General features: G+C 39.4%; 1 protein-coding gene across 3 annotated transcripts in view; it reads left to right on the forward strand.

Moving 5' to 3' along the window:
• syngap1b (synaptic Ras GTPase activating protein 1b) overlaps nucleotides 1-26,763 on the forward strand; it is a 206,736-nt gene that overhangs the window by 129,551 nt on the left and 50,422 nt on the right. For all 3 annotated transcript variants that reach the window (XM_087848482.1, XM_087848483.1, XM_087848484.1), the window contains 2 exons: nucleotides 20,040-20,524; nucleotides 25,668-25,789. In XM_087848482.1, coding sequence (XP_087704608.1) covers nucleotides 20,040-20,524; nucleotides 25,668-25,789 — 607 coding nt within the window. The remainder of the gene's footprint in view (nucleotides 1-20,039; nucleotides 20,525-25,667; nucleotides 25,790-26,763) is intronic.

Below are 26,763 nucleotides of genomic sequence, written 5' to 3' on the forward strand. Positions count from 1 at the left end.
AGAAGGGTGTATAGTCACGAATTGTATTATAATATGATATCTCCATAATGTATCAAAACTAGCTGAAAAGTGTCCACAAAAGTTAAAATTGGTGTACCGCCCAGCACTAACAAAATACTTGTGTATGAACCAAACCAAACGCTCTGCAGCCTCTCAGACAGTGATATTGCTATTTGATCAGTCTTTTCATTTTTCATCTTTTAATTTTGTATCCGACTTCATTAGACTTCATAAATTGACAATTTTTCCTTGTTTGATGTGTTATATTGCGAAACACATATTGTTTGGTTTTGAGGGATTTGCTAATCATGCAATAAGTCACAGACTAATTCATAATTACAATAATTGTAACTTGCAGCTAGGGATGCACCGATACTGGTATCCGGTATTGGGGCCGATACTGTAAAATGTGTGTGTACTCATACTCGTAAAAGTTAACCGATACCATGAACCGATACCAACTTATTTCATTAATCAGAGGGTGGCTTGTCATTTCTGTTGTAGTTTTTTAGATTGGCCACTAGGGGGACATCCCACGCTAAACAGGCACAGGGTTAGACGAGTGAGACTGGCGACTCCAGATAAAAAAGAGAAACTGGAGGCTGCTGTAGCTAGGCTAAACAAAATGTCAGCAGTGTGGAACAGCCAACTTTAACTCAGGTTTTGGAAAAGCGATGAAAAATGTCAAGAGAAAATCCACGGGCAGTTAAAATAACAGAGGCTCTGACTCATTTTATCGCTCTGGATGACCAGCCAATGCCAGTCGTGGAAAATCAGGGAGATAATGGTGCCAAAACTTTCTGAAGAGGTAAAGACAAGCAGTGTGTGCGCGATGTCAGTCCTTGGTTTAACGGCACAGTGGACTGATGATCCACGGACAGATTAGGAGTTTGTCGTCAATGCCGAATACTTAAGTTATTTTGTTTGTTTGTTTACAGTATGGACACTCTGCAACAATTTAAAAGTTTATTTTATTCTCAAACCTAATTTGTATTTATTTTATTCCAAACAGAAGTGTTTATTTATTATTCTGAAAGCTCGAGACAGTGCCCAATAGTTCAGTGATATTTTGTTAAATTACAATGTGGAGACTCTGCAATAATTTCGCAGAAGTGCTTATTTTTCACTTGAAATTTTTTTGTGGTCATTTTTATTAAGATTTCATTTTTTATCGGCAGAGAATATGATAAAACCTGTCTTCCAATTCATTGCATTTGTGTGTGTGTGTGTGTGGTAGAAGTATCGGTTTTTGTACTCTGTATCGGCAAGTACTCAGATCCAAGTATCGGTTTGAAAAAATTGGTATCGTTGCATCCCTACTTGCAGCTGTTCCCATCACCCTCAAAAACACTGTAGACCAAGGTACGTGACACCTCAGCGAATCGATCCTGACACTGTTGACTGCAGGACTCTAAAAATCACGTGCATCGTACACACATAGTGTAGCTGTGCCCATTTGGTAATTTTGAAAGCAGAGTGAACATTGTCAGAGAGGTCAGCGTTTGCAGAGAAATGCTGCTGTGTCCCTGCTGCTTCTGTATAAGCGATCAAAATCTGACTCTGTGCCTCTGTCACTCGCCATCTGCACACATGTAGCTCTTTTCAGCTTCAGGATTGAACAGCCGCTGCAGGTTTTCATCAGCGCTGCAAGCGACCAACTGATCCAAATATAGTAATTGTAGGGACCGAACCCATTGCAGTGCCAGCGCCTTCCTTTACCCAGTGGCCTCTCGATGACAGCGTTTATACATTAAATTATGTAATGAGGGTCCCACACGTAGCTGCTGTACATTCTACTTTAAGTGCAGAAGAGACTGCCTTGCATTTGTAGTCACAGTTCATGGATCAAAAGCAAACAGGGAGCCAACCAGCTTTCTATCATAACAAAAGCAAACATACAAAAAGCCCTGAGCGTTTCAGCGCTATTAAGACACCCACTCCCTCTCCAGCCTCCATCTCTGGCTCTTGTGCTCCCTCCCTCTCTCCATCCAACCCCCCCTTCCTTAGTGCAACTCTCAGCCCTCCCTCCCTCTCTTGTTACCGCTCCCCCAGATGCATTTCCTCCATTTCGCTCTTTTCCTTTCTCCCTCTACTCGCCTCTCTCTCTTTCTGTCATCCTGTCTTCACTCCATATAGTCTTGCTCTTGCGCTGTCCCTGCTACTCCTACACGAACACTTACCACTACCACCCACACACACACACTCACAGTTCCTTTTCCTTTTTCTTTTTTTTTAAAAAACCAACCTCTTACTCATGTGTGTCTACATCCCTCCCTCCCACTCTTTTAACTCTGTCTCTCTCACTTCTCTCAGAGGGTCTAAGCTGGAAGCGATTGCCACCCACACATTCCCTCTTCAGCTTTCAGCTTGACATCAGATTTACATTCACAATGAACAAGCGCAGCATTTCTCATGTTGCCTAGCACATGGCTTACATGTGAACCAACGAGCTGGATTTTTCAGCAAGTGAACATTCGTGCCTGTGCTGTGATATCTGTACACACACTGATCTAAATCCACTAGTCAATTGATATGAAATATTATGTTGAGTTTTGTATCTATTATTAAAGGATTCATATTTTCGCAAAGAAAGGGAGCTGAAGAGATCACTGCCAGTCTCATGTGTGGACAACATCTGTGGAGCACAAGCTGGCTGTGGGGAGAAACCACTTGCCTGACTCTGCCCAAAAATATGTCCAAAGCTCATTAACGCAGCGTAATGTACTCCCAGTGAGAGAAATGTGGTTTTAAAGCGAGCTGCATTGTAACTAGGGCCGCTGGATTATGGTAGAAATCATAATCATGATTATTTTAACACTATTACTCATTGACTTCATGCATTTTAAAACTTCTTAAACAGCATATATTTGTATTTGGCATTGGCACTTGAGGCTGGCCCCAGTAGTGAGTCAGTCCCCATAGACTCCCATGTTAAAGATTTTACAGTAAAAACATGTTTGTTTTTTGCACTAAGCTGTATTCTTCTTTAAAAACTTTATAACTAATTACTCCTTTATAACAGCTGTGAAAGGCGGTGAACCCCTCCATATATTATGTATTATTTATTCATGTTAGTTGTATTAAAGCTTGAAGTTTTGCATGACTGAGCCACAATGAGGGAAAGTTGGGTGTAATTAGAGGTTAAAAATAACCATTAGCTATCTGCTTACTGCAGGGGTCACATCTGTTCATTTTAATTACTGAAGTGGACCGCTCAGATGTTCTAGTGATGTCGGTGTTCATTTTTGATCATTCCCAATTTATTCATTTGAAAAACTATATGATTTGTTGTTTAGTTAATTCAGGGGATGGTGACCTTAACAATACAGCCGAGGAAAAAAAACCCTGAGAAAAATTTTCACCGTCCTGTAAAATATATTAGGACCTTAGGTGACTCTTATGTGTAATGTTGATTTGTTAAGTAATACTTATGTCTAATAATTCTTCTTTAAATAATAATAACATAAAAATAATATTTAAACAACAATTACCAGTCCTACGATAAATGGTGATCTGTCCAGGATGTACCCTTTCCTATGTCTGCTAAGTTAGGCTCCAGTCCAGCTGTTACATTGAATTTGATAAATGGAAGAAATGGAATAGATGAAATTATATAACTTAAGTAAACAAAAAATGTTTACTTAATTTTAAAACATATCTAATAACATGTACAGGCTTATTTTGAAACAGAAAACCTATAGATGTATGGAGGCCGTTGTCACGGGCTGCGACGGCAGACCGTGGAGTTGTAGAAAAAGTAGGGCCCAAACGCGAGACTCTGGTGAAGGACAGTGGATTTATTTGTAGTGAGTGGACAGAAACAACAACTATATACAATTCCGGCACTGTGACTCCTGTGGCGATTCCCCTATGAATCCCACACAGTGTACGTGTCCATTACAGTGGAAAAAGGTGACAACTCCAAAAACCCGATTCCACTCCGTGATTTTCCCTCGTGACGACGTTCCTGACTCCCGACTCCTGGTGACACAAAAACACACACAGCTCAGCAGGCAGCCTTCACTAGCAAAGCCGTTCACAAACTCACTAATCAACGGAGGCACTTAACAGGTTCGACTTAGTATAATCCCGCGAAACCTCTGGGAGAACACAGGGAGAAAGGACAAAGGGAGAGAAAACCACCAAAAACATAGCATACTGAAAAATATACCAAAATACATGAGCTCTGGGTCGACAGACCCAGGCCATGACAGCCGTATACCTTTGAGTCCTGTGTTTGTGCAAATGAAACAAATTAAAAGTAAAAGTACTCAACGCTCAAATGTACTCTGCAACTTTTTAAAATTGGATGCCATAGCTAGTGGGACTTTGGACTAACCGCACACACGATCTACCCTCTGCTAATGACGTTCAGCATAGTTAAGATTGAGGCACCAAACTATGGATGTAAGTTAGATTAAGAGTTTTTCCCTTTAAGACCTACCATAGAACCAAGTCTGCCAGAGCTTATATTATATGTTTACATGCTGTGGAGCCATTTTTGGGAGCATTTCAAGTTGCTATACATCACTACAACCATTACAGCCTAAATTTTAATAATATGTCTGCATTAAGTGCATAGTGATTACATAAATTGCAAAAAAAGTGCAATAAACTACAAAAAAATTGAAAATCGTTTTTGTTTTTTTAACATATATTTCTAGTTAGAGAAATTTAAGAGGCTTATCCCTCAAAACTGTAAATACAAAAAAGTTGCACAAAATAGTTTCCCACCACAGGAAATTTATTTTGAGTGTCTTCATAGTTTTATTTTTGAAATACACCAATTTTTATATACTGCAGGAAAAACGAAAATAAATATTATAGTGCAAATTTGCAAAAAAGCAGCATATGCATCAAAATAAACTATTTCCAGCAGTGCAATATGAGTCCTAAGCATCCCAGAAACGACACAGAAAGTCATAAAGTCAAACATAACTTTTAAAAACACCAGTATAGGCTCATGAGGCCTTGATGGTAAAAAACTACACTTCCACGAAAATGACGTCACTTCCGGTTTCGGGCAGGTCATGGCGGACATGCGATAGTTCACGCCGATGGACGTAGGAAGTGTTACAAACAGCTGATCGGATCGGCAAAGCGTGTTTCTGGAATATTATGTTTTTGTTGCTGCAAGTGCTTTTTATGCAGTTTTTGCAAAGCTGTATGTGGAAGGAAACTGTGACCGAGGACAAGCTGATGGCATAAGATGTAAGTACAACTCCTCAGGTTTCATATGCAAAAAAAATTATTGCGCTAGCTTACGTGGTTGCAGTGCTACCGGGATTTAACAATAGTTATGCAAAACGGAGAGTGCCCGCTCTGACCGGTTTTAAAGGGTTAACTTCCTTAGTGGAAAGATGATAACTTCACCTTCTGGTCACTCTTGGCTCCCAAAAAAACCCCAAAATAGCATCAGCCAAATGCCAACCTTGAAACTTCAAAACAGTAGTGCACAAGTAAGGGGTTACCATGTGGTCTATGTCCATCTTTTTTATACAGTCTGTAGTCTGACATCTATATATTTTACACCCGAGAGCTCATTTTGTAGCGAGCAGCATATTGATACACGGTAGACTTATTAATCATCATTTTGTGAACTAACTGGCAGATGAAGAGTGATTACGAAACTTTCATCTTTGTTGTTCTTCTTTTTTTCTGTTGCATTTAAAAAAATAATAGATGTAAGTAGGGATGCACCGATACCAATACTGGTATCGGGGCCGATACTGTAAAATGTGTGTGTACTCATACTCGTAAAAGTTAACCGATACCATGAACCGATACTAACTTATTTCATTAATCAGAGGGTGGCTGGTCATTTCTGTTGTAGTTTTTTAGATTGGCCACTAGGGGGACATCCCGCGCTAAACAGAAAGCTCGAGACAGTGCCAATAGTTCAGTGATATTTTGTAAAATTACAATGTGGAGACTCTGCAATAATTTAACAGAAGTGCTTATTTTTCACTTGAAATTTTTTTGTGGTCATTTTTATTAAGATTTTATTTTTTATCGGCAGAGAATAAAATAAAACCTGTCTTCCAATTCATTGTATTTGTGTGTGTGTGTGTGTGGTAGAAGTATCGTTTTTTTTACTCGGTATCGGCAAGTACTCAGATCCAAGTATCGGTACCGTATCGGTTTGAAAAAATTGGTATCGTTGCATCCCTAGATGTAAGCTCTTTCAATATTGTGTGATTTATTCCACAAAAGGTAAGATGTTCCATTTTTATTTTCATCATGTATTAGAGTATTAATGAATCTGGCCTACCGTTCAAAACCAAGATTTCAGCACAGTAATAGAGTGGGAAACTTTGAACAATGTTATTTATGCACACGGATGATTTATTGAGCAGCTAAATAACAGAGACAGGCACATCTAACAACAGCCTCGTGACCCCAGCTAGACCCCCCAGTGACATGACGATGCCTGAGCCAGCCTGCTTTTTTAAAGCCTGCTTTTCAAGCCTTTACATTATCTTTCAACAACAGTTACATAATAGCATTTTAAAATAGACCAACAAGCAAATCAAAACAGTTCTCCAGATGTGTTCACGCTTCCCATTTCAAGGCTGCTCTTAATCAAACAGCACGTTGCATTAATCATGAGTGATTCCAGAACTAATGAAGCTTTTGAGTGATTTTCCAGGTTGCTTAATACAGTATTTGCTATGTACGTATGGATTTGTGTGTGTGTGTGTACGTTTTTGTGTTTTGTGTGGCTGTAATGTCCAAACACCTCCTCAGTTTTCAGCTTTGCTGTAGAGTACTGTAAGTCTGAAACTAAAATGTAAGGTACTTCAGGAAAAAATAACGTTGCCTTGGCAACAAAACACAGAGCTTTCATTGGGATTGAAAACAGAGTGACAAATGGTGAGAAGCAGATTTAAATGGACCTATCCGGACTTTTTTCATCCGCACCGATGCTTTTTGTTAATACTCTGTGCTGAATAGCTTTGATGAATTTAGACAGCTGATAAGGTGAAAATGCAAGTGTGCTAATATGACAGGAAAGACGATGACCAGGCCACCTGTTTTGGTTTTAAATTAATCACTGCTTAATACGCTCTGCTAGCCTCTCCCATCTCACATCCTTCCTCATCATTTGCATAAAGTCTGTGGATCGATTTATATACGGACTCTAAACGAGTCTTTGCATGCACCGCCACCTACATTTCTCCACTCCGTGCATGCTGAAAGTAAAAAAGGGTCAGTGAGAGTGTATTATTTTTGAGAAGTGAATTTTGGTCTGTATTCAGGTTGGAGAGGACCATTTCCAAAATGAAAAATCTCTTTGCACCCATTCTCACCAAATGATAGATAATGTAGCATTTGGAGTAAATCCTGAGCTATGTAAAAATATAGAAGGTATCCAACTATGCAACTTCTGCAATGTACAGCAGGTCATACTTTTCCTCAGAATTGCTTCCTTGGACCGTACCACCTACGGATGCACAAACTGCAAATACCAGGGACATGTAGTTGTTCTTGCCCTATGGTCTTTTCTGCTGGGACTGTGGTCGGGCATGTGAACAAATATGATGTAAATCTGTAACTATTAGTGCCAGTATTAGTGTTTAGCTCCCTTGAGAATTTTATTTGGTAATAACTTGTAAATCACACTTGCTAAGTAGCACCAAATAGGAGTACCTACTGTCTTCAAGTTGTGTTGAGATGGAGTGGAGAACAGAAACTGTAGATAAAAGATGGAAACGTGAAGTCATCCATTGGTTTGTGAACTGAGGCTTCAATCTAAGCATTGGTCATTAGAGTTTATTAAACGCTAAATAAATAAATATATAAAGTAAATAAATAAACTAGATGTGAAAAAAATCATTAGTTAACTGAAATTTAAAAAAAACAAACTTTAACAATAAGAAATGTAATCTGGTACTGTACCTGATGAAGTTTTGGTACTAATGTTTTTTAGGGGTGGGGGAAAAAATCGATACTGTGTAGTATTGTGATATTTTGTTTGCTAATAATGTATGGATACAGGGACAGCAGAAATCGATATTTTGTTACAAAAAAGGTTTTTGTGCTCTGACTTCAGAGCATGTTGATCCTTTTTCTGAGCAAGAATCCTGACATTCCTTCACTGTCCAAATGTGTTTAACTTGTTTTTGGCAGCAATAAACATGACAGTTTACTTATTTTAATTTAAGACATGTTTTATTTTAATTAAGTTTAAAACTTTTTTATTTAATGTAAAATTATATTTTGTTTTAATTTACTTTCAAATTCTTCAGTTGCTGAAGGGGCTGCATAGTTTTCATAAACTGCATAGTTCAGAATAGCTATAATTGTACCAGATGGTTGATTCAGTTAAGTTGGACTAGACTGTAATACAAACCGTTCAGTTTGTCAACAATAAAACTGAAATGAGGGAAAGACTGAGTGTGAGACTTTGATATTAGATAAAATGAATATTGATAAAGTTTACCTTTATGTACAGAATCTGAATATCGCAAAATATTTTAAAAAATTGCAATAATATCGTATCGTGCGTTAAGTATTGTGATAATATCGTATCGTGGGATGTATGGTGATTCCCACCTCTAATGTTTTTTTAGACTTGGAATGTTTGCACATATGCGAGTCAACTATATTTACAAAGTATTTAGTTTTTATTGTAATTTCTATTCTGTTCTTAAATATGCCCCTGATAAATAACCTCAATATTACAATAATTAAAAAGGCTATATCTAAAGTATGAAACCACAACCCTATCAGGGAAATGTTTATTTAAATCATAGGTGTCAAACTCTGGCCCGCGGGCCAAATGTAATTAGGCTGCGGGCCAAATTTGGCCCGCGGGCCAGAGTTTGACACCTATGATTTAAATAAACATACCAAAAGGCATACCAAATTACTATTAGAGCTGGCCTACTGGTATTATACAGCTAATATATATATTGTTTAGTATTAAGCTTTGCTTGTTCCATATTCAGTTTTTCAGCAAAACGTGTTTGAGTCCATAGGAAAAGATCCATTCTTATATCTGGAGGAATAAATATATTTCAATAAATATTAACGTTAGCCCGCGACTTTGTTCCAGTTTTGAATTTTGGCCCAATGTGTATTTGAGTTTGACATAGGGCTGGGCAATATGACCCAAAATTCATATCTCGATATTTTTTAGCTGGATGGTGAGGTGAGGCAGAGTAACGATCCGTAAAGACAAAAGTGGACAAAAGAGAGGCAAACTTGTGGCTCCACAACTATAATTATAACGTAACATAGACTATATCGATATAAAGGATATTGTCACATCTTATATCTCGTATAAAAATATATCGATATTTTTTTAAAAATTCGATATATCGCCCAGCCCTAGTTTGACACCCCTGATTTAAATCATGATCAGTTCTAAAGGTCGTTTTCTTCTATTTGTAGCCCTGCTGACTACAGTGAATGCAGGTCTAAGGCATTCTAATTTTCAGACCTGGAAGCTACTGCTGTCTGTTAAACGCAATGTTCAGGACATTAATGGAGATGACTGACTTGTTTGACTAGTGAATGTAGTAAGGTGGAGATGTAGCATTGTATGATACAGTAGATATAGCCTCTTCTACATAACCGCGCATTACAGGTTGTACACTATTTCACGTGTTGTTCCATCTAATTCATTTACGTTCCTTTTGCCCGCTTTGTCTGGTTTAAATCAAAAGCAATCCCAGATTGACTGGCATATACATGCACACCTGCAAATGCCACCATGTAACATATCACCCAGTCAGCTAGTAATTTGCATGTTCTGTCCACGTTTGCATGGGTAGCCTCCGGGTGCTCCAGCTTCCTCCGACAGTCCAAAGACATGCAGTTTGTGGGGTTGGGTTAACTGGTGATTCTAAATTCCTCGTAGGTGTGAATGTGAGTCCAGATGTGTGCTCCAAACACATAAAAGAGGACTCGAGTGGTGATTTTTCTAATGTATTTGACAAACTATGCATCATTTGAAAGCACAAAACATTGTGCTTCAGACATGCTGAACCTTTTAAAGGCCACAGATGTAGTAACATTTTGTATATAAGTGATTTTTCTTACCCTTTTTTGGCATCTTTATGTGCACATACCTGTTAAGAACACAATACTTGAAAGCTTTTAGTTCTTTGTGAAAGTTCAAAGTAGAGCAGGGCGATATGACCACAAATATTTATCACGATATACATTTGAAAATTCGCGATAACGATATGACTGACGATATAATTGACACTGGACAAAATACTTTACAACTCCACAACTTTATTAGTGCAAAAAACCCCATCAATGTATTTTCACTTAAACAAGCAGCTGTTTTTATCTGCATTAAAGTTATATAAAAACATAACAGTGCAAATGCAAATTCCTTGCTGACAGTTTAACCAAAAGGCATTTCCAGTGGAAATTGGCCGACATATCCTCAGCATAACCATGTGTAATATCCACAAAACTTAAAAAGAGGTTATACACACACAATATGGTAATATTATGTTGAAGCAGAGTACGTATTTTCGAGCGCCGTGTACATAAAATCGTTTCAAGGTCAGTAAACACAACCAGAATTCATACATAAGGCACACGGGATTATAAGGGTCACTGTCGATTTTCAGAAAAATCAAAGGATTGATTTTAAGTGTGCCGTATTTTCCAAACAACACGGTAATAACGACGGCCCGCTAGCATGCGCTACCAAAAATAGTGCTTTGTTGTGTATCTGATGGACGAAAGCTAAACCAGTTCCACACCACTGAAGCTGCAGCATTTTTACAAACCAGTTCTGGTTCATCCGTTTCATTCAACGATCCACTTTCGCTCTTCTCATTCTGCGTCGCCGCCATGTGCGTAAGTAAACAAAGGCACTGCGCATGCGCGTTTTACCCATATTCTATCGCGATATGTCATTTTCCTATCGTTGCCCAAAATTACACCGATATTACCGTGAACGGTATGACATATACTGATAAAATAATAAGACACAATTAGTATCTAAAAACAAAACAATTAGAATAGCATTTCATGCTAAAATCCATCATACAGGTGTTTATCTTTCTTCCACTGCTGACACTGCCCCCACGCCATCTGTGGTAGTGCGATCATGTGCCCAAAGTAAATGAACTGTTATTGGTGAAAAAAATCACAATATTTATAAGAAATTTCACAGCACTCTGCTCTGCAATTCTCTAAAAAAGCAATTTGGGATGTTTGCATGAAGATGCTGCAAGAGTCCTCTAACAGAAGGCCAAAGATTTACAAATGTACTGAAGTTGTTGATTTAAAAAAAAAAAAAGATATACAATTTAATAATCTATTTTGTAAGTTCCATGTTTTTTAACAGCATTATCATAAAATTATTAAACATCAGTAATAAATGACAAGACAATTTTGTCTTTTTTTTTGTCATCAACAATTTTTATTTATTCCATTTTAAACTTCAATAACAGAACTTAAGGATAACTACATAAATAAATAGTTTAAAAAACAAACAACAACAAAACAACAACAAAACAAAACAAAAAAAAACCACACAAAAAAAAAACACAAAACAAAAACCAAAACAAAGGAAAGTTATCCTATTCTTTCTTCGCACACCAATCCCCACACCACCACTCTGTCATTACTCTTCTGTTCTTCAAGTTACAGAAAGCCAGCTTGTAAAGGGAGACCAAATACAATCATATTGATGCAATTTGTCTAATAAACCATAAGTCACTTTTTCATAAGACGCCAACTTAGCCATTGTCTTTAGCCACTCTTCATAGGGAGGGGGGTTCTTTTTCCGCCAATGTCTTAGCAGGACCCGTTTGGCCGTAGTAAGAGCCAGAATCATCCATCTTTTTGTATAACTGGAAAAATCTCCATCAGAAAGTTCTGTGGTTATACCGAGTATGGACAGTTTTGGCGAGATACCAAATCTCCTTTTTAGAACACTGAAAATTACCTCCATTATATTTTCCCACCAATCCCGAAGTGCCGAACAGCTCCATAAGATATGTAAAATCGAAGCATTTTGACCATCACATCTCCAACATTCGTCCGTAGGGGCCAGGTTCCATTTATACAATTGTTGCGGTGTTCGATGCCACCTATGGATTATCTTAAGTTGAATAAATCTACTGCCTGTTTCTTTATACATAGTATTAACATTTTGTCTTTTGTCAATCCCACCATGAAATATTGTCCTCTTCAGTGGATTGTTGTTTCTGTGGGTTAACATCTTCTTTGTAATGCACAGAGAAACTGCACACATGCTCCATAACTGTGAGGATTGAATACATCGGGTCAAGTTTCTAGATCATCTAGAGAGCAGGCTTGCTGGCAGACATACATGTATGTGTGCTAATGTGATTACCACCATTTGTAGTGTAGTGTCCTGCTACATGAACAAGCAAGACTTTAAAACTGGCTATTTATACCCTCTCTAAGGCATTGTGTTGCAGACCAGGGCATCTTTAAATTGCATTCATGATTTATATACTGTGTACTATAAGTCAGCTGTAATCTGCCCTCTGTGACCAATTCTGCAAATTACAAGAAAGGGATTAGTATTCCCCCTTCAGATTTTTTCTGTATGTGTGTATAAATAAGAATAAAAGCAGACAGAGTGCTCACACTGGGAAAAGCCTGGAAAAAGATCATGTTTGGAGGTCAAACTGCAATCGCAACACTGCTCCGGAGTCTCTTTGGACATGGAAAGTAAATGCTGGCATGGCACATGGGATTCTTGCTCAGCAGTTTCTAATATAATGAGAAGTGCACCAAGTGAGATCTTTTTTAAATAATAAAAAGCAAGGTTTTTCATATCTTATTACCGCTTTAAACTTGTCAAATGGTTATGGTTTCTGCTTTTTTTTTGCTTTTGTTAAACTTTTTGAGTATGTAACAAAACAAAGATTTAGATCTAGTTTAGAGTTTAAGATGTGAAATCACAGCATCGTAGTTAACGTAAAAAATAGGGACAAGTCTCAGTAGTAGTTCGGTAAAAAGGTCTTATCATACCAGAGAGCCTTAGTCACATCTGGCTGCAAGACACACCAGGCTTCAAGAGATGAAATGGTCCCACATATGGTCTAAACGATAACCTGACATGGTCATCGTGTCATCATTTATTTGTTGCGTACTTTTTTGAAGCCTTTACTCTGGCATTTTGACTGCCATCATTGTGTTTGTTGGTTTGTTTGTTTTTGAATATGGACATAAGAATATTTAGACAGACTGTAGAGCTGGGAATTGGGCAAAACTAGTGCTGGTTGGAGGCAGCACGGTGGTTAGCACTGTTGCCGCACAGCAAGAAGGTCCTGAGTTCAATTCCACCATCAGGGATCTCATCGGGGTCTTTCTGGAGTTCTGGAGTGGAGTTTGCATGTTCTCCCCGTGTTTGTGTGGGTTCCCTCCGGGTACTCCGGCTTCCTCCCACTGTCCAAAGACATGCAGCTTGTGGGGATAGGTTAATTGGATAATCCAAATTGCCACTAGGTGTGAATGTGTGAATGGTTGTCTGTCCCTGTGTGTTGGCCCTGCGACAGACTGGCGACCTGTCCAGGGTGTACCCCGCCTCTCGCCCTATGACAGCTGGGATAGGCTCCAGCGCCCCCCGCGACCCTGAAAAGGATAAGCGGAAGTGGATGGATGGATAGTGCTGGTTGGTTAATTTCATTAATAAGATGGCTCATAAATTTTGGTTAGACTGCTTACCAGACTTCTGTGGTTCATTACACACACAAAAAAGAAAACCTGACAAGTACAGCTAGTTAATAATAATAATGGCTGTCACGAGCGGTAACTTTGAGAAAAGATAAAAACAACATGAACAATGTGTTTGTGCTGTCCTCAGTCATATACTGGCTCACTGATTTTGCAGAGAGTAACCCGAACTTAGAATCCCATTTTTACAGTGTCTATTAATACAAATTAACACTGAACACTGAAGTGAAATGGCAGCCACCCATCAGTTAATTTTAACAGTTTTTATTTCTCTGCTCATTTTTGCTTAAAGTTGTTTAATTTTACACAGCGATTGGGTTGCCTTTGGAGCGTTTGAAGTGGCCATTTGGAGCTGAGAGTAACTCTGGACTGTGATTTCATCAGCTTTTTCTCACTCGGTTTTGCAGTTAGCTAATTGTTATAAAATAAGACTGCATATGTGAGAGTTTTATCCCGTTGCATGTACTGTGACGTTGATCTGTGCACAGTGATCCAGCGAAAAGATAAAAAGGCGCATTTGATCCAGCTGACAAAACAAGATTAGACTTGATGTTTTTCCACTGATGATCCACATCACTGGTCAGGAAGGCAGCAGTAAGCACGAGACATCAACTTTAGAACATAGAAAACTGGTGTTCTCATGGGTTAAAATGACAGCTGCAGCTACCAAAAGCAGACAAAGACTCCTGCCCTGAATAAAACCCTTCAGTGGAGGATGTAATAAAACACATGCTCTGTGTGGCTCCAAACTGGCACCAAAAGGACAAAATGTCTTAAAACACACACAGACACACACTTTAAGGGTTATGATAGTACACTAACTCACAGGCTGCTTGTTTTTGTGATCTCACTGTCTAAACCCACAGAAACAGTCCAAACTTTGTTTTTGCTGTCATAATACTGCTGCCAGTTGAATCCTAAATCGCCATTCTCTTATTTGCACAGTCTGCTCCTCCTGGTTACACTAATTAGTTTGGGAGAAGATAAATTCTGAATTGGATCAATAAGCTGACTGTTCTACGATCTTTTAATTGCGTTTGGCGCAGTTGTGATACATAAATGTTGATAGTATAACTTGCAGATTTACAGGGCGTCACCCCTAATGATTTCCAATAATTAACACCTCAGAGTAACAAACACCTAAGAAACTGTGAGTGATACTGAGAGAGAGCCATGGCTCCTCCACAGGATAGCTGAAGAACTCTTTCCAAGTTCATGAACTCATTCAGTATATAAGTAGATCACGTCCTGGAATAGTTTCAGTATCTTTAGATTCATCAAGGAGCACCAGATACCAAAAAACTTTACTTTCTTTCATTTTAGTCTCCGTAAAAGCTCCAGTTTCATTTTATTCAGTTGAAAAAAAGGTTTGCTGTTATATAACCATCAAAATAACTTTTTATATAATTATGATCAGCTGTCAGAAGTGTCACATTTTATTGTAGATTTTTCTCTTCTTCTGTGACAGATTTAAGACTCCTCCACTTGCCTGTCATCCAGCCTACAGGTGGTAGATTTCGAAGGTGTACATTTTGGGGGCAAAGGGATTTTGGTGCGTTTTCCGACAAACTTTGTGACGGTCATTTATTTTTCCCACCTTGTGTGGGAAGGAGAACACTGCAGGCAGAAAGAGGGGCAGGCTCACAGTGGAAGATTTGCCATTTGGACAGGTAAATGACAGAGAATGAGAGCAGAGGGGTGATGAGGAAAAAGAGGAATCCAGATAAAGGTAAGTATGAAGAAAATGGAGGGCATCTACATGATGCACATATCTGAAGGGGAGGGAACAAGAGGGTGCAAGGAGGTGAAAGAAAGAGAGAAAGATCAAGGGCTGAGCAGAGGTAGCAGGGTAAATGCACTATTTGAATTATGTAAAATAGCTGCGTGGGAGAGAGGAGGCGTGTGTGTGTCTGAGTGTGACAGAAGAGGCTGAGAGAAGGAGAAAGCAAGGAAAGAGCACAGATACCAGCATGATCAATGTGAAAGGATGTGAGATGGGCTGAAATACAGGAAAACAATATCAGAAATTTCAACACATATAACCAGTTTATTACCTGTATCACATTTAGCGTGTTGCAGGTCTTTTCAGAGGGCCGTGCTGAAAGTAAAGGGCTTTCATGGGCGTCTTCCTGATGAGTTTTTGGGATAGTAAAAGTGATGATTTAAGCAGGTTTGGTATGGTGATCCTTTTCTAAGACTGATGAAACATGGTAGCTTGTGGTAACTCTACATATTTACCGTGGCTCTGGATTTTATTTCAATTTTTTCAGCCATCTCAATGGTTTGGCTCTGCAGATGGTAATGTCTAATATTACCATAATATCTGCTCTGTTTCTGCACTTCCATCGTCAGGAGTCGACCAACCAATCTTAAGCTGTGTCTATATTGCAAGTGATTTGCAGCGCCATGGTGACCAAAAACCACTGAAACTGACATTTTTAGATTTTTCAAGCAACTATGGGCGAAATAACTGCTGGCAACGCGAAGTGGGCGGGACCTGGAATAAACCTTCCTTAACTACTAGACAAGTGATTGAAAGGGTTACCGACTGCCACGTTGATTGACACTTGACCTAGAAGGCAACCACAGCCTGGAATGTCAGCGAGTGACCAGATGTCAGTTTCAAAGCGAAACACTTCCAGTGTGGGCACAGCTTAAGGTCCCCTGAGTTACCAAATCTCCTGAAAGTTTCATTCTATGTCAGATAAAAACGAGCTAAAATGATTTATGCAACTACAGCACCTGCTTCACAGTCTCCACTCGAATTCATCCCATAGGTATTCTATCGGGTTGAGGTTAAAGTAAAGTTCTTTCACACCAAACAAAACTACACTTAGCACAATGCAGTCAGACAAGTACCGCTGAACTAGACTTGTCCATTTAACTGTCAGATGGAGAAGCATGATTTGTCACTCCAGAGAACACTGCTCTAGAGTCCAGTGGCAGCGAGCTTTATACCACTGCATCCTTTGCATTGCACTTGGTCGTGTAAGGCTTGGATCCAGCTGCTCAGCCATGAAAACTTCATTCCATGAAGCTCTCTGCACGTAGTGTTTGGGCTAATCTGAAGGCCACTTAGAGTTTGGAAGCCTATAGTGTGCAGCATCTGCTGACCACGCTCTGTTATTATCACTTCATGTCTGAGTTGCTGTCGTTCCACCTTTGTTATAATACCACTAACAGTTGACTGTGGAATATTTAGTAGGAAGGAAATCCATGCGTCTTGTCATGGTACCTGAGAATGACCCGTTCTGTCACAAATGTTTGTAGAAGCAGTCTGCATGACTAGGTGTTTGATTGTGTACACCTGAAGTCATAGAGTGATGATTTGGATGAGTAAGTGAATACTTTTTGCAATATATATTAATGATTAATCCCCGCCCCTTACTGTTTGCCTTCATCGCCATATCAAATTGAAAATAATTTGTCCTCCAGCTAGTCCTGATATCAGTGGTGTTTTGTTCTGGTTGTTATTTTCCACACAAGTCTTTCTTCTCTTTCTTACAATATTTTTTCACTCAGCAAAGAACTGACGTGACACAACCGATAAATAGTGGCTACTTGTCAATAGGCACATGGCAGCTATTAAGGCTGATAAAAGTACACGCCAGTTTTAGCCTATATGTAGACAGACAGTGAGACTGCTTTCCTTTTGTACCACCATCAGATTTCCCAAATTAATGACAGCCTCTGCTGCACTTTGTGTTTACTGTTAATTAGCATAAGCTAAGATGATAACTGGTAAGCATGTTAGCATTGCAACAAGTCTTGTTGTGCCTCTAGCATGCCTCTACCTTAGTGAACACAGAAAGGTCGTTACAACTGTGTTGAATTTGTTAGGAAGTCATTCTTTTTTCTGTTGCTAGAAAGGTTTAGCTTGTGGTACAGTTTATGAAGATACTTAGCTAACCATCGTTAGCCGGTTTCTGCTATTAGAGCAGCAAAAGTTGCTATGCGTTAGTTGGCATATTGTAATGGTGCTTTTTCCCTCCATTCATGCAACTGAAAAATATACTTTTCTAGTATTCAGCAGTATTCAGCTGTGTGGTATGTTGTAAATAAAATTGTATAAATTAGAAATGAGTGCACAGAAATTTCAAGGCAGAATTTTAAATTAGTACTACACGTCCTTACAATATTCTCACCTGTCTTTTATTCATTGACGTTATTATATATAGATACTTGTCACTTCTTTAACTCTTAGGAGATTTTATTTATTTACTTATGTCGCAGATTTCTTCCTGTAAATCTTTATTGGCCTATAGGGCTGCCACGATTAGTCGACTAGTCACGATTACATCAACTATCAAAATCGTCGAAGACTATTAGTCGTTGACAATTTTGATAGTCACTAATAGTCAATGGGTCGTTTGAAGCTTAGTAAGATCCTGAAAGACGCAAGGATGCCAGATGCCGTTAAACGCCAAAGAAGAAGATGAAGCAGTCTGCGGTATCGTAGCTGTGTCGAAATTCAGGGGCTACATCCTTCGGAGGCCGCATTTGTAGGCCGATTACATTACAGCAACCAAAGGCTGTCCAAATTCAAAGACTCGTCCAATAAATGCGGCCTCCTTTTCCCCAGATTTGAAGGCTGAGTCGGGTGTGTCCGTGGCCCAACCTATCCCAGAATTCCCAGTGCGGCCGAGCCAATTCCATTTTCCAACAATGGCGGCAGCTACTTAGTTTTAATAATACTCTTTCTGGGTCACAAAATAAACTTTTAAGATAATTTCAGGCGAGGAAATATCTGCTCGATTTATCAAGACATCAAATATTTGCAAAAGTGCGCCGACGTTTTTGGAAACGTCTGTTAGCCACTAGCTCAATAGCTCAACGGGAGGTCAAGGCTCACTAGAGCCGGCGAGAACAGCAAACTCCCAGCACATCGTTTTCAAACCCCCCGCAGTCTTTTGCTACTCAGGTTAAACATGATATACAAGTCACTTAGATAACTTAAAGATATTATTGTTTGGCTTTTTTCAGTGTTTTATTTGTTCCTGAGTAAATCAGTTTGGCTAAGATTAAAGTTATAGTTTCACACAGCTGAATAAACGTTAAACAGTAAACTCATTAAACACAAGTGTGAGGTGGTCGAGAATTTTCTCCAGTGTCATGCTATGTATTAGCGAGCGAGGAGCAGATGGCGAAGTTTATTAAACTCCTCCGAGATAATCTGCAAAGTTCAGTTAGCACATACCTTAAACACTTCAAGCTGTAAGCTAATGATAGTTATATAAGAGCAGATGCTGCTGGTGCAATAAGCTGCACGTTTTACGTCCATGATCTGATTTGTTGACTAATTGCAAAAATAATCTGTGACTAGTCGACTATCATAATAATCGTTTGTAGCAGCCCTATTAGCATATAAACCAACAAACAGCTATTTGAAAATGTAAACTATTATCTCAGTTTTGGAAAGCCACACGAAGCTTAATAAAAATGAGGTTTTAATCATTTCTTTTTCCACTGGAAGAAAGAGTTTGTACGTAATTAACAAAATCCTCATGTATCTTATGGATGTACAGTTTATTGATTTGTAGGAAAAAGCAATTAATTAAAACTGTGTATATGTAATTATATCCTGTGAAGTGCCATTGAGAGTGCAGACATATGGTGCAGAGACACAGAGATAGAATTAGCATTTGGTTGGAGGAGAAAAGTGAACGACACAAAGATCAAAGGCAATTCTTCAAAATTCAGTCAGTGAATTTTTGAGTAAATTTTTTTAATTTTTTCTGTTGTTGTTTTTTTGATCCGTTAGTTGGCCTCCTGTGTTTTGTTTTTGCTCCTCTGTGTGCATTCACACTCTCTCCATCATCCATCAAGTGTAGGACAGAACTTTATTTCTTTACTGGACAATTTGCTGCATTATGTACTGACTCAGAGACGGAAGTCAATAAGTGTTTTGTTTGTTTAATGCTCGCCGCTCTCTACCCATGCATCTCCCGGTTCCTCCCCTCAACATTCAGACTGTTAACATTTGCCTCAGCTGACAACCAGACAGAAAATCTATCTCTCCACTTTGTCAGCCCCCACACTCTCAACAGATGAAAGTGCAAAAGAGTTTCTGTGTAGCGGCAGAATCTTCAGTGATGCTGGTGAATGGTTGTGACCTTGCATGGTTTTATTTCTGTCTCGCTCACCTTTGACCTCTATCGAGCTCTCATATTCTTCGGTTCCTTCAGGCAGAATGTCAATATCGGCTGTTTATTTCCACATTACTTTGTCCGCATCCTCTGGCTCTACCTGTGGCCTGCACTGCAATTTTTGTGTCCTGGCCTCATATTGCCATCGATGTTTTCCTTCCACTGACGTATAATAGCGTCTTACCCGATGACCTCCTCTTCTTTTCGCAGATCATCGCGCCCGGCGGAAGAGCATAGCCACCGGGAAGCAGCCCAGCATGGAGGTCCCTCCCACTGCCCCCCTTCAACCCTTCCGACAATCCGTGAGTAACCCCCACTGTTCCCGGCCTCGCTCGCTGCCTCCATCCCTCTCGCTGTCCCTCCTCCCTCCTCCCGCCCTGGGTCCACCGCACACCTGTGGCCGTCGGGCCAGCGGCACCCCGCCTCACCCTTACCCTCTCTCCCTGGCCGTCTCCCCCTCCCTCGCCTTTTGCCAGCAGCAGCCGCAGCAGCAAAAGGGCTTCAAGAAAGGTTCCGGCACGCCCCCCTTGCCCCGCTCGCTGCCCCTCTCCCCCTCCCTGTCCTTCACCCTGCCTCACTCGCCTGCCGCCTCCTCCTCCTCCCCCCCCTTCTTGTACTGGGGCGGAGACTGGAGGGCTGCCGGTTCGAGTCCAGTGGCGGGAGGAGCATATATTGCACCACTGCCCCCTGTTGAGGTATGTGACACAAACATGGCCGAAGCAGAGACACTGGCTATTTTTGCACGCTGCACCAACACTCATACAGGCGGCTTTTGGCCCGACAGCTAGGAATGTGCACGAAAGAAACATGTTCACACAATTAGGCTGCTGTTATTGTTAGCAGGCGCACATTTAAAAACTTAACACCAGTTTGTTTAAAAGCTTTTAACTATTTTGAAATTGAAGGTATATATTTTGTCTAACGTTATATTTTTATTCACATCATTCCAGATGGGCATTACTTTCCATTCTTATTGCAAAAATATGAAAATCAATTGTCTGACTAATGCTTTAATGGGCCTATTCATCAGCATTAATGTTTGTCAAAGTTACCTCATCGTTGTGCGCTAATAGAGATTAGCCTAAGTACAGATCAGATTTTAAAACACATGCACAGCAATTTGTTAATTTGTTTGTTTGCATGAGCATTACTAAGGATATAAAATAATTGAATTTCATGAATATTTTACAGGGCATGAGACAAGCCAAGACTTCCCAGCAGGAAAAAAAACTGCTGGATGATAAATGGATGAAAATATACAAAAAAAGAAGTCAATACAAAAAAAAAAAATAAGAAAATGAATCATGTTTCTAATAATCACTCTAAATGAGTTATTTCATTTTTTAATCTGTTTGTGCTTTTATAATGGCTTCTGTTATTTTATGTGGGCTTTTAGTTCTTTGTTTATCTTTAGAAAAACTGAGAAGAGTGCATTTAAATTCCAGATTGCATTCGACCTACAAAGGTAGTTCACAAAACTAAAACTGTTATTAATTAGTAAACCTTCAATGAATAAATCCAGAAACTGCAGCAGGCAAAGGCCAAGGAGATCAAGGAGAAGAGAGTGCTTTTTAAATACTTTTAAAAACTAGATTGCAATAAAATACACTACTCAGTCTAAATGTCATCTGTACCAAAGGTCTGAGACTATATCCACTAATAAATAGAAAACGCTCTGGTTTTTCAAAGAGCTGAAAGTTTGCAAATGTGATATAAAGTAAATGTGACTCGTAGTAAATAGGCTAAAATGCAACAGATGCCTGCTATGATTCATTAAAGTCAAATGAAGATGAGCAGCATAAAAAGGTTGTGTCACTATTATTTCTGGGATCATCGTGACTCTTTCTAAACCAGACATGATGTCTGTCAGAGAAGAAGCAGGCAGCTGACACGCGAAACATTTTGTGTCTGCGGGCACAAATAATCTGTTTTTGTTTCATTAATGGCAACAGAAACTCAATCACAAGGTATCAAATGTTAACGCGAAGAGGCTTAAAGGATTGACTGGTGTCTTATTAAGTTTGTGCCAGCGGTCTGTGTTAGCCATCTCCTTTTCCATTATTTCTGCTGGTGTTTGCACACCGTTACTGTAGCTGGGAACGGCAGGATGTGTTTTCCTCCCATCACAGGAAACTATTTGCTGCCCATTCACTGCTGCAGTATGAAAAATAGCCGCCACTGACTTGGAAATTGCAGAAGCAAGATAGTCCATTACAGGAAATGTAAAGGCTCAGTTGGGCTTGATCAGAGTTTTTTTTTCTATTTCATCATTTTTTCATAGTGGCTGAGATGAGTGTTTGTTGTATCAATATTTCATCCTGTGTGATGTGATAAGCAGTCCTGAGGGACGGGATAAATGCCATATTGGAAACACAAGATTCAAACAAAACTTTTCAGCAGTGACAAAAAAGGTCATTCTGATTTTTAACTCACACTTTGTTTAATGCAAGTCACTTGAAACCTGGAGGAAAAAAAACATTATTGCGGTTAAATCTAGCAGAACTGTTACTGTATCCCTTAAAAATAGGCACAAATTCTTATCAGTGCAAATTTTGCTCATCAGAACTGCACGTGACAGTCTGGTAGTACTGCTTTACAGGAGGCTTTTGATCCCTGACGTCAGTCTTGAAGGCCAGACCATTCTCTCTCCTGAACCATCAAATCCTGAACCTTTTTAGTGACACATTTAAACACACTGGTTAATAGAGGTGGGAATCACCATACATCCCACGATACGATATTATCACATTACTTAACGCACGATACGATATTATTGCAATTTTTTAAAATATTTTGCGATATTCAGATTCTGTACATAAAGGTAAACTTTATCAATATTCATTTGATCTAATATCAAAGTCTCACACTCAGTCTTTCTCTCATTTCAGTTTTATTGTTGACAAACTGAACGGTTTGTATTACAGTCTAGTCCAACTTAACTGAATCAACCATCTGGTACAATTATAGCTATTCTGAACTATGCAGTTTATGAAAACTATGCAGCCCCTTCAGCAACTGAAGAATTTGAAAGTAAATTAAAACCAAATATAATTTTACATTAAATAAAAAAGTTTTAAACTTAATTAAAATAAAACATGTCTTAAATGAAAATAAGTAAACTGTCATGTTTATTGCTGCCATAAAAAAAGTTAAACACATTTGGACAGTGAAGGAATGTCAGGATTCTTGCTCAGAAAAAGGATCAACATGCTCTGAAGTCAGAGCACAAAAACCTTTTTTGTAACAAAATATCAATTTCTGCTGTCCCTGTATCGATACATTATTAGCAAACAAAATATCACCATACTACACAGTATCCATTTTTTCCCCACCCCTACTGGTTAAGCATATTTAACTCAAGCCACATTTCTTTCCTAAACACTAATAACCAGCATCTGAAAGTAAAAAGCAAGTAAATCGAGTTGCAAACGGGACACAAGCCACAACCTTCTGGTGTTCCACCACCTCTCCAGCTTTCCAGCTTCCCCTCCAAACTTTGTTCCTCTTTAGAAGAGGATCATTACCTCTCAGCATCTACAATTACCCTGACCATCATGTCAAGGCACAGATGCTATGGGAGACCTTGTGTTCATCTCTGTGAAGCCAGCAGCATGTGACAGAACGGCAGTATAAGAATGCTTTCCAACGGCAACGTCTTACCTAAGGCAAAACATACTTAGCCTGGGGACAAGTGCCTGCTCAACAGATAATTCCAGTTTAGTTCAGTCTGTCTTGTTCTCTCTAAATGCTGCTGTGTTCCATGACTCCACGGGTCATGCTGACTTTGAACCACATCTGTTCTAGAGATGCAGAAAAATGTGGACTTATTACATTTATTGTTGCACAGGAAACCGATAAATTGGGTAATTTAATATAATTTAGCATCAATCATCCCCCAAGCTGTAACAAGTGTAAAATAGCATTAACGCTAAAGTAAGCATCAGAATAAATCTCTCGCTAAGACGTCAGTCGCCATTTTGAGCATATTTTTCAACTCAGACAGAATTTCATTTCGTGTTTGACAATTAGTGTTTTAAAAAATTAATAACTAATTATGCGCAGCAGCAAATGAGCTGGAACACTAAACGACACCAGTAACCTGGAACGAACCCAAAGCTGAGCCAGTAACAAAGTGCAGAACAGCAAACACGGCCACAGAAGCTAAAGCGCGGGCCTCCTCTTAGCTCTCTTTATTGTGCTTTATTGTGCTTTTGGGATTTTCTCTCACTCTTTGAATTAAAGACTTTCTACTTTTTGAGACTTAAAGTGTCAGACGGAGCGGCTAATCAAATCAGATTTAGTCATGCAGACTATTAGGTTGGAACCAGCAGATGGAGCCAAGTCTTTAGTCACATCCTCAAGACAGGCTTCAAAGCCATATGACTCATGCCACATGACAAGGTGTCATTTCCCTCCAGTCATTCTCCCACTGAGTAATGTCGTTATGCTGTAGGTATATAAATGATAGCACTTCAGGATGCACCTAAAAGCTGAATGGGCAAAGCGTCTTCAGGGGACGGTGGAAGAAAAAGCATGTAATGATATTTTAATGCATATTTGGAGACATTTAAATTTACTATTACAGGAATGAGTGTAACGTTAACATCTGAGGTCTGCAAACACAGGGTGTGAAATCAGGAAGTCTACAAATGTTTTAAAAGGTGACTTCATTCACTAGCTTGTTTGCATTACCAACAGTCTCGACCAAAAACAGTTTATTTACAGCAGCGGTCTCCAACCTTTTTTGCGCCACGGACCGGCGCAAAAAAGACAATATTTTCACGGACCGGCCTTTAAGGTGTCACGGATAAATACAACAAAATAAAACTAGTACCGGTACCGAAAAAAAGAAAATTTATTCATAACACACATGAAAAGACCCAGGAAAACCGAGTAAAGGATAGAAACGATAACAAAATAACGCTGAAAACCGATAAAAACCCTGAAAACTATACATTTCACACTTGAGCCTCAACTCTCGCGGCCCGGTACCAAACGACTCACAGACCGGTACCGGGTTGGGGACCGCTGATTTACAATATATGGTTTAAAAACAGAGAAAACATATATTTCGTTTTCAAAAGGTTTGATACAGATTACTAATTGTAAAATGATTTTGCTGTTAGTTCTATAATATCTTCGTTTTCTTTAAGCTTAACTAAAGTCCATCACATTGACAGGAAACTGCACACTCACACTCCTTGTAGACGAGATGCTGATCCTGGGTTCAGGATGCAGTTTGTTGATACAAAATCTGGTGGGTGGTGGTTTTTAAGTGTTATGCTGATATACAAAAACTGGAACCACTTCCAGCCAGAAAGACAAAAAATAATTGTAAATGAAATGTAAAATATGCACCGAACACTTATCAATGAACAATTCCTCGTTCCAGTTCTCTGATATTTGATTGTATCGTGCCAGGAAGCTCATTTAGGACAAACTGTGAGACTCTGCTGTTCTTCTGGACTGAATGGTTCACCACTGCCCACCACAGGATCTGTTACAACATTGCAGTTTTCTGTAGCAAGTTGATTCCTCGTTGATAATAAATGTACCTTGTGCTCTCCCCATCATGCATCGTGTCTTTCATTTGTGTTTGTCTCTCGATTTGATTTTGCCGTCACACAAATACATCTGTCATAAACCATGCTGACGCGACGGAAATCATCCGCATTCATACCATACTTTCCTGTCCTATCCAACCACATCGACCTCTCTTCACCGCTCAATCTCTCACCACTTCTTTGTCTCTGTAACTTCGCGCCACACACTTCCTCCTCCCTCTCCCACTCCATCTGTCTGCATTCGTCGTCGCTCTCCTCCTCCGCCACGCTCCAGAGTTTCCTCAGTAGAAGGTTGAAGGGCTCAATCAAGAGGGCCAAGAGTCAGCCCAAACTGGACCGAACTAGCAGTTTCCGCCACATGATCCTCCCCCGCTTCCGCAGTGCCGACCAAGACAGGTTAGTGAGTCAGCGTGTGTGAGCGTTTTCGTGCGATGTTTGTGTACTGCCAGCCTGTGTTTGGCCCTGCGTTTTGCTGTTGCATTTACAGATGCATGAATTCTGTTGCCATCATGACATCACTATTTGTTTTTGTATCTACTTTTACATAATCAGTGACAGCGCAGTTAGTGACCATGTTGCACACTCACTGAGAGTCTCTGTCAGTCTGGCAAAAACGCACATTAGATTTTGGCTTAGAAAGGACGTGTTTTTACTAGAATCTCAAGATATATTATCTTAAATGCAAGATTATAGCATATTATTCTTTGAAAAATGTTGAGCACTGCATCTGTAGATCTGTAGATCATCGTGCCTCTCAAACTGCCACACAGAGAAAATATCAACTTGTGTGTCAAACTGAGCTTTCATGTCGACTGGTGACAAGATCTTAGTCTCCGGATGGTTGTGACTGATGAAAAAGGCTGTTCCAGAAGTACATTCTTACTAATAGCCAGCAGTGGGTGACTCCTGTGGTTGCAAAAAAGTCTGGTTGTGTAGAAATCAAAGGGAAATGGCCCCGTTTGGTTCTGTGATCTTTGAAAAAGATGGGAAAAGCATGGTAAGTTTTAGAGCAGGGTTACCTTGTTATTGTCAAGTCACTACTGTATGAGTGCTACATCCCTCAGTTTCAGTCAAAACAGCAGTACTGAGTGGACAAGCCTGAAGGCAGTGCATCAAAACCAATAATAATAATAATACATTTTATTTAAAAATAGCGCCTTTCAAAGCACCCAAGGACACTGTACAACAGATAAAAACACAAAGACTGAAAATATACACAATAATAAAAAATAACAGATAAAAGTTAAGAACATACAGTGGTTTAAACATAAGCAATTTTAATTTTAGTCTGCTTGTCAGTTTTCTTTTCAGCATTCATGAGGTTGTATCATGAGGTTGTATACCCTAAATTTTGCCACCATACCCAGTTT

The sequence above is a fragment of the Neolamprologus brichardi genome, chromosome 11 (assembly GCF_056152115.1).
Source record: "Neolamprologus brichardi isolate AB-2024 chromosome 11, ASM5615211v1, whole genome shotgun sequence".
Taxonomy (NCBI): Eukaryota; Metazoa; Chordata; class Actinopteri; order Cichliformes; family Cichlidae; genus Neolamprologus; species Neolamprologus brichardi.